General features: G+C 34.0%; 1 protein-coding gene across 2 annotated transcripts; it reads left to right on the plus strand.

Annotated features, from left to right (window-relative positions):
• The first annotated feature begins 273 nt into the window (after positions 1–273).
• tsnaxip1 (translin-associated factor X interacting protein 1) lies at positions 274–9,335 on the plus strand. Of its 2 annotated transcripts, none has more exons than XM_081372170.1 (17): positions 274–497; positions 1,767–1,817; positions 2,504–2,598; positions 2,769–2,874; positions 3,392–3,485; positions 3,702–3,898; positions 4,578–4,713; positions 5,960–6,129; positions 6,604–6,675; positions 6,782–6,884; positions 6,993–7,108; positions 7,261–7,389; positions 7,484–7,642; positions 7,810–7,919; positions 8,000–8,123; positions 8,580–8,686; positions 8,816–9,331. In XM_081372170.1, exons 2-17 carry the CDS (start codon positions 1,794–1,796, stop codon positions 8,994–8,996), a joined length of 1,923 nt encoding a protein of 640 aa, XP_081228296.1. In that variant the 5' UTR covers positions 274–497; positions 1,767–1,793; the 3' UTR covers positions 8,997–9,331. The 2 variants fall into 2 exon arrangements, with proteins under 2 accessions (XP_081228296.1, XP_081228295.1); XM_081372169.1 differs by lacking the exon at positions 274–497 and adding an exon at positions 1,181–1,340 and having other exon boundaries at positions 8,816–9,335.
• Positions 9,336–9,574: the final 239 nt, after the last annotated feature.

The following is a 9,574-nucleotide window of genomic DNA, read 5'->3' on the forward strand; positions in this document are numbered from 1 at the left end:
TTATTAATTTAAAGTGTACTGATTGTTTTCTGTTAGTTGAAATAACATGATGTGCATATTTTTGTGCCCAAGTACATTATTTTAAAATAATTTGATAAATTCATGACATATATCAAGTTTTTTTAGTTTGAATTCCTTTTTAGTACATTTAAATAATACATATTATTGTATGTTTTGTTATCTTAAAGTTACCCCCAAAATGTCAGGTGGTGAAACTGAACAAATGAACAGACTAAGAAAACTATTTAAAATGGTGTCTAATAATACAAAGTTAGCATCATTTTAGGTTTTGATCCTTTCATTTAGAAAAGTTTTATAAATTTCAGTAGTTTTAAAGATGTTGAGATAGTTGAAAAACTTTTGTCTAGCTCAAATTATGTCAGAGTGGCACAACTGCAAACATGGCTCTTTTATTATGAATTGTGAAGGTAATAACAGTAAACATGAAAATGCATCATCCAGAGGAGCCCAACTGATCCTTGTGGCAGAGTGAAAAGGTTTGTAGATCTCTCTCAAAAATACTGGTAAAAACTGCTCATTTCAAGTTTTAGGTTGGTACACTTTCCCTGTCAGGTGGTACAACTACAGTATATATCCATATTTGGCTGTACCGCCTGACATAAAAACAGTCAACAAATGAATTTAAACACTTTGAAAATGTATTTAACAACTGAAACTCGTTAAAACATGGTTCATGACTCAAACATATGCATTACATTAGTTTTGAAAAGTTTTCAAAATAATTATATCATGTTTTAAAGAATAATGTTTTTTTTTAATTGAAAATGCTAATTTTATGACATGTTCAGTAAAGTTTACAGTTAAAAGCAAGTTCGTTATATTCAAAAGCAAAGGTCACTTCTAACCCTACGGTCACTGATCAAGACATTTTGTTCAACAAGTTGAGTCTAAAAAACAGACGCTTGTCTAAGAAAAACAAGACACTCGGTGGTGTAATCCAGTAGCCCTGGCGTTTACTGCTAAGAGGAAAAAAGACGATTGTTAAATCATAACAGAGCATTCTAACATTCAAAACATTTAACAAAAAACGTAATTTATTTGAACATATACACGTGAATTTAATGCAACCCATATGATGTTTTAGACGACAAGGCGAGTTGTTTTTCATAAAGGCATGCCGTGAACAGCTATACATGGAAGGTCTTTTCAAGGGTCCTTCGGTATCATGGCAACCACCTGTCAAACAACAACAATGCCACGCCGCTGAAGTTTCAGTTGGATGTACGCTGATAAATCTGCTGTGGAATATTATAAAGCTATTTATTCGTCCAAATGTCACTGAAAGAATTACAGTTGCCACCGTTGTTACACTTTTAAAGGCAAGATATAAGGAGATTTTAGAATCGTTAATGTCGCTTAGTTCACTGAACTAGAAACGATTGCCTACAATACAAACAAGTCAGAAGTAAAGTGGAAAACAGCTATTAACGTTAAATGACCAATACAGCATGTTTGTACATCAAAATATTTGATTTAAATACATATATAAGTTTGAAGGAAGTTGTATATGTTAATAATGACCATTTCCCCACGTTATTCTCTATTTTAATCACCTTTTATTATTTTGTGAAGTTCAGTTAATAGTCCAGCAGTGTGACAAAGGTTCATATATTCAATGTAATATCTAAATTTTTGTTTAAAAATCGTTTGGATGAAGTATCTCCTGTTGCTTGACATATCGACTAACTTAGTTGAAACTGTCTGTCTTCTGATATGTTGTCTCACTTTCCGTGTAATGATGACAGCAATAGCAGAGGGACATTACTGGCAGAATGTTTAGGACAAAGTTTATAAAAGTAAGTTATAAACCTCCTGGTTTCATTTTTTTAACTAGAGCTGTCAAATCGATTAAAGGTGAATTGTGTAGGCCTAATATTTAGGAGGATCTGTTGACTGAAATGCAATAACTATGCTTTCAGTGGTGTATTAAAGACCTTACTTAATTGTCTTTACTAAAATGTTTTTATTATCTTAGAATGAGTCATTTCTATCTACATACACCGCGGGTATATATATATATATATATATATATATATATATATATATATATATATATATATATATATATATATATATTATTCATATGAAGAGTTCAGATGCAAAAGCCTCTAAGTGCCATCTGAAATTTTCTTCTAGAATGATCATTTTGATCAAGCTCGTATATTTAAGTTCAATTTTCATTGCCATTTAAGTGAAATTACTGAACTTAAATATACATATATATATTATAAATTTACAAACATTTATGTTAGATGCGATTAATCGATTTGACAGCACTATTTTAATCACAAAAAACAATATTATAGCTAGCTGACTTATGTGGATCTATACTGTTAACCGTTTACAGTAAATAAATAAAGTGTGACTTGGATTTAGGAACATATATTTGGTTTATCAGTCCTAAAAATAGATATTTATTTTGTATTGTTTGACTCCACCATCAAATGCCCAATAATGCTGGATCACTCTCATTTCCCCCCAGACCAAAGGGAGGGAAACCTCCAGTGACCATTCATCCCGGCCTGCTGATGCCACCTATCAGATTGTCCAAAAGCCTAAAGAAAAAATACTTCATGGGTATAGTACAACACATAGCCTTCTCAGTGTTAATTTTTAGCAATGTAGTAGTGTTACAACTTTATAGAATAGTTTTAAATAAAGTATAAAATATAGTTTTGAAACTTAGTCATCTTATTGATCTTTTCCATGTCTATTCTGAATACCAACGTCTAATTAATGTGCTGCAGATCTCTTGCCAAGCCTCGTTTCTTAGAGCAACTGGAGTGTCATCTCAAGAGAGATTTAGAAGCTTTAGACACACACAGCCCCAAAGTCCAAGAGCTCCGACTGCAGGTTTATATCCCACTTTGCATTAGTATCTTGTGCTAACTTTATTTTATTCTAACCAAAGCTGCATTTGTTTGACAAAAACAGTAATATTGTGAAATATTGTATAAAATCTTAACTTTTCTATTTTAAAATGAAATTCATGATGGCAAAGCTGAATTTTCAGCATCATTACTCTAATCTTCAGTGTCACATGATCCTTCAGAAATCATTCTAATATGCTGATTTGGTGCTCAAGAAAAATTATTATTGGGTTATTATTATCAATGTTGAAAACAGCTGTGCTGCTTCATTTTAAAATTGTGATCATTTTTTTCTTTTGGAGTCTTTGATGAATAGCTTAATGATGAAAAACTCAAAAACAGCATTTATTTGAAGTAGAATTTAAGTCTTAACCATCACCTTTGTTTAATGCATATTTCTGAATATATATACATATATACATACATACATATGTGTATATGTTTATGTGGCATAGTATTTAAGAATTTTTTTCTTCTGCTTTTTCCCCTGCATTATGAAGGTTTATCAGGAGGTCTTTGGCTATTTAATTGAAGAATTTAAAACCTATAAGCCTATTTTGTCTGCCATCAAAAATGAGTATGACATCACATTAGGTATGTACAATCTTTTTATTATTTGTGTAAATGTGTAAAAGTGATCCTGATCACCCTCAGTACTATAATCTGCTGCAAATGTAAAATAGAGGAAATCTAATTCATAAAATAAAGTAAATAAATAACATAAAATGAAATGCTAATGGGACTGAATGGGTCAGTAGTGATTAATGTGGAAGAATATAGTTGAGATGAACTTGTTAATGTCTCTCACAGCGCATCTTCGTGAACAGATTCGGGATCTGCTACCACTGCGGGCAAAGCTAGTGCTTGTGTCGGAACAGTGTGAGAAGAGGATTCTGGATCTGAAAGTGCAGGAAAGAGATGAGATCCGAAATCTGAAGCAAGAGTGTCAGCGACTGCAGCACGTCGTTAAGAGTATGAGAGGACAACAGAGTGCTCTGCAGATTCAGGTGGAGCTGGAATGTTTTTACAGTTTATTATTTCTGGCCTTTTGTAGAAATCAACATTGGATTATTTCAGACAAGCTTTGTAGCTCGCTCCGAATATTCGTATTCTGCATGGTTAAAAACATATCGGTTAATAACTAGAATGAACTTTCAATAGGCTACAAGAGAGGAAAGCTTATTTTATTTTTATTAATTATATCATCTCATGGTCTATTAGCAAACTAATCATATTATGTTGTGGTTTCTCGCATATTATGTTTATCTTATTAACATTTGAACACAGTTTGAAATGAATTGAAATCTATTGGATGTTTACAGCAGATGCTTGTCAGGGCCAAACGGTGGGCCAGTGATTTACATTTCAAGTGGTGCAGGTCATTCATATACAAATTTGGGAGAGGAGAGTGAAAAAAAAAGGGGGGGGGGGGGGGATTCAAACAAGCCAGTTGTATTTTTTGTAATTTGAATTAGGTTAAAATTTTATGATTTTGTTATGTGCTTTGTAATTTATATTAGTTAATTTAGTTGTATTATTTTTTTTTATATTTCTATTTAACTTTAAGTAATTTTAGTACTTCAATTTAAACTTAAGCTAGTTTAAGTTTTTTAAGAGTACGTTTAAAAGATATGCAAATTGTTGAGATTATGAAACAAACTCATGTGCTTCTTATCTCTTCCACAGGTTGATCGTCTAAAAGAGGATCTGGCCTCCCAGTATCAGCTATACAGGGATGAACGGGATGCACGAAAGCTGCTCATCACCACAATCAGCACAATGCGCTGTACTCAAGATACTGAACGTGTTGATAATAATGAAGGTTATAATGAAGGTCACACCAATGATGATGGTGATGATGATGATGATCATTAGTACAGTCTGAAAAAAAAATAAACATGGAAACAAAACAATTACTGCTGAATTGAGTGTATGACTTTAAAGGGATAGTTCACTTTGAAATTAAATTTTGGTATGTTTTAGCTTACCTCAAGGGCATCCAAGATGTAGGTGTCTTTTTTTCCGCAGTAGTTTCAATTTTGATATTTTTAGGTCAAACCGTTCTTGTCTGTCAGTCATTGAATGCAGGTCTGTGGTCACTGTCTCAAAGAGCATGCACAGAGTCCAAATTAAAACAATTCCCCATCGTCCAAATTAAACAATTGCCCATCGTAAGTACACATTGATGGCCTAAGACACGAAACGAGCGGTTTATGTTAGAAAACGATCAGTATTTATATCGTTTTTACCTCTTATACACAGCCACGTCCAAGTGATCTGAGGGCGCGCGCGCATCCTGGTGTGTGACGTGTACGCAGAATGGTGCATAGATATATATACACTAGATGTCGCATTAAAGACATTCGTTCCAATGAAATGCCGTAGACAAGGCAACATCTGGTGTATATATCTATGCACCAGTCTGCGTATACGTCACACACCAGGATGCGCGCGCGCCCTCAGATCACTTGGACGTGGCTGTGTATAAGAGCTAAAAACGATATAAATACTGATCGTTTTTAACAAAAATGTTGATTTATCAACATAAACCACTCGTTTCGTGTCTTAGGCCATCAATGTGTACTTTTGATGGGGAATTGTTTAATTTGGACTCTGTGCATGCTCTTTCAGACAGTGACCATATACCTGCATTATATGACTGACAGACAAGAACGGTTTGACCTAAAAATATCAAAATTGAAACTACTGCGGAAAAAAAGACACCTACATCTTGGATGCCCTTGAGGTAAGCTAAAACATACCAAAATTTAATTTCAAAGTGAACTATCCCTTTAAGAGAATAAGGAGCCAGTGGAGGAAGCATAGCAGAGTTGTGATGTCAGATTAATGTAAGATGTTGAATGTTAGCTGGGCACAGAGGTTTGATTGCCAGGAGTGAGAGCAGAATAGAGCCTCTACCAGTCTACTAGAACCAGAGTAGCTTCTATGGTAAGAAAATGTCTGACTTTAGAGTGTGTTTTATTGGAATATCTTGTTTTTGGAAGGAGTGGGTAGAGATTGAGGGTTGAGTTGTAAGGAGGAGGTTTGACTCTGCTTGTTCCTCTCAGAGGTGGAATCTGAGGATCCTATGGTGGTGAAAATGGCTTTGCAGGTGTGTAGAGAGGATCTTACCAAAGCTCAGGTTGAGCTCAACCGCCTGGAAGCAGAATACAGTGATGTGGTCCCTCGACGGGACTGGGATAACCTGAATCGTATGCATGAGGAGACTCTAATAAAGGTATGGAGAATTATTTTTATTTTCAATTATAAAATATTTTTGTTTAAAAAAAAAAAAGCAGTTTCTTTAACTTTCTATTCATCAAATAATCCTGAAAAGATGTATCATGATTTTCACAAAAATTATAACCAGTATGAATAATAAGAAATGTTTTTTGAGCAGCAAATTAGAATGATTTCTGAAGGATCATGTGACACTGAAGACTGGAGTAATGATGCTGAAAATTCAGCTTTGCCATCAAAGTAATAAATTACATTTAAAATACATTAAAATAGAAAACCGTTTTAAATTGTAATAATATTTTTTCCTTATTACTGTTTTTACTGTATTTTGATCAAATAAATGCACCTTTCGTGAGCAACCCCAAACTTGTTACATCCAAACGAATGACTCATAAACATCAACTCTAGAGGTAGAGTGATACTAATAATCATTTGACAATAATATTTAATATGATTTCTTTCCTTGTTTCAGCTGGAAACCTTACAAACAGACTTTGACCAGATGAAGTCTGAATATGACACACTGCTTGAGGTTCATCGCCAGGTAGTTATACAGCGAAACTGTGAGCTGGAAGGATTCAAAGAGGTCTATAATGATAAATAAATAATCATAAACTTATCTGATTACTTAACATTCTTCTAATCTACAGTCAGCACCTGCTGTGTTACCCTCTAATCAGTCGGTGCTGCAACATGGCTCTGATAACAAACACATTGTAACAACTCCCAGACCAAACTGGGAACAATGTTCAGGTATCAGTATCTGAATCTTCCATAAGGCTTTCACCAAGTTTCTCTTCTATATATAGCACATTTGTTGAGCATATGTTTTAGATGTTGATTATGTAATGTATTTTATAGACATACTCGGAGGAATTGAGCGATGTAAAGAGCTTTTTGAAGGTCAGTCCAGCCAAAAGAAGCTGGAGATCTTGCTGCAGGAGATGAATGGACAGAATGAGTTCTTTACTGGACTTGTAAGTGTTCCTGACATCTATATATATATAGTATATATATAGATATATAAAGCATTTGTAGCATTAATGCTTTAAGCGTAAATACTCTGATTTACAATATGCTTGTTGTGACTGACTTTGGGCCCAACTGGATATTATAATTGTTTTGACAGGGCACATCCAGTGACGTCCCCATTTATCTTCAATATGAGGGGACAATTAAGAATCTTAAGCTCAAGAAAACAGATGTTATCAGAGTTATAAAAGATATCTGGAGGAACAAAACTACAGAGAATGAAAAGGTATGGCATACTAATATCCTATCTTGATTTGTTTAAACATTCAATAGTTGAGTATTTATAACTGTATTTCTCCACACATTTTTCCTCAATGAAGAATGATTACTCCAGAGATCTGCAGGTGTTTCTTCACAGCTATCTTGTGGAACAATATAAGGATAAGTCCGGAGAGTGGGCTTACAGCTTGATGGAAAGCATCCAAAACAATCTTAAAGATGATTTCATCTGCCTTTTCAATGACATCTTGACTGGGAAGGTTTGATAATCTAATCTAAATCTTAATCTAAGTTACAACCATTTGCCATACTGAAAAAGTCCATTGAAAGCAGGTTTTGCAGCTGCTGTATTTAATAGAGGCCTCCAAAACTATCCCGAATTTTGCCGAGATTTGCTGTATAATAATTGAGTGTCATTTTGTGGCAGGTTGATGAGAGTATCTACCATGGACAGACACAGCTGCTGTCTCACTTGCTCAAGGTTTTTATTCAAAGTGATATAACACAGTGCGGATCACTAACTGTCTTAGAATTTAGGTGAGTGACAACTCATATGTCTTCAGTAGAAATATATATGATTGTCATGTGATTATTCTAATATGTGTGCTGATTATCAGTGAGGCATTGAAGAAGGCTTTCCCCCTGAAGTCAGATCAGGACATAGAGGAGCTGCTGATGACGGCTCAGAGAGAGCTAAGGAGTAATGGAGTGCGCATTTCTTATCAGACACTTTATACAGAGGTCAGTTTGGATTTTCTTTGGCTAAGAACAAGAAAATATGTACACTACCATTCAAAACTTTGAGGTTGGTAAGCCCTCTTATGCACACCAAGGTTGCATTTATATGTTCAAAAATACAGCATAAACAGTAATATTGTAAAAAACGGTGACAATTTAAAATAACTGTTTTTATTTTAGTTTATTATTTATATAATTAATATTAATGTAATTTATTCCTGTGATGCAAAGCTGAATTTACAGCAGCTATTTCTCTAGTCTTCAGTGTCACATGATCCTTCAGAAATCATTGTAATATGCAGATTTTCTGCTCAAGTCACTTTTGATCAATTAAATGAAGTCGCTACATATTTCTTTTCATAAAAAAAAACTTACTGTGCCCAAACTTTTGAATGGTTCTGTATATATTAATATGTTAGAACAACATCATGTTTTGTGTGCATGTTTTTTCCACTCCAGGACACAGATGGAAGACACAAAGAATTCCTGAGTCTAGTTAAAAAACAAGCTACCGCTGAGAGACTCCAGTACATCAGCGAGCTGAGAGTGCAACTTGAAGGCAAAGGGTGAGATATCATCCATCAACTGTTTACAAAATGAAATGCATTATTAGATACTGTATATTGGAGTAAAGCCACATCAAATGAATCCTGTATTGTCATAGTTGTGTCCTGTTTTGTGTGTCATCAATGTAGGGAAGTGGACGCAGAGCATCTCAGGACTGCCTTCAAAACTATCGACCCTTCACTGGATTCTGAAACTCTGGACTGGTATCTCAGTGTAGCTTTTAAGACAAAGGAGTGTGAATTGAACACGGAGGTTGTGCTACAGCGTCTCTCTGTGGCTGATGTAAAAAGGGCAGGGCCAGAGCGATGACCATAGTTATGTCAAACACATTTCCAATGTTTTTTTTTTTTTTTTACAGCACACAGCACCAGGGCATAAAAATACCTCTGTGTTAATAGTTTGCATATTGTTATGCAATTAGAAAATCACATATCAGGAATGACACAATATTAAATAATTAGATAAAAAAATATATCAGTAGCCTTATGTTTCTGGCTTCTTTTTTGATTTCTATTAAAAAGAAAAGAAACGTCATGCTTGTTATATTGACATTTTACCTCGAAAATCAAGAAAGCTGTATTTATTTGTATTGTCTGCATGCTGATTACTTGATTTAATTATTTGTCAATAAATGGTACATTTATATTTATTTGTTTGTCAAGTTTATTCTGATGATTGTTAACACTTTAATGTAATTTATTATTATCAAGAGCTTAATTTTCCAACCCATGGTAAATGCAAAGAAGCACTGCGTTTGTGATGCCTATTAAACTAATCGAAAACTAAACAGAACTTTTCTGCCACATGTAGTTTTATTTTACATAGAATTTAGAAAGTTTTTAAATAGCAGAGAAGTTGGTTTCTGAGTGACAATACTTGTGTGAGTA

This window comes from Scardinius erythrophthalmus (assembly GCF_964197995.2).
Source record: "Scardinius erythrophthalmus genome assembly, chromosome: 8".
NCBI lineage: Eukaryota > Metazoa > Chordata > Actinopteri > Cypriniformes > Leuciscidae > Scardinius > Scardinius erythrophthalmus.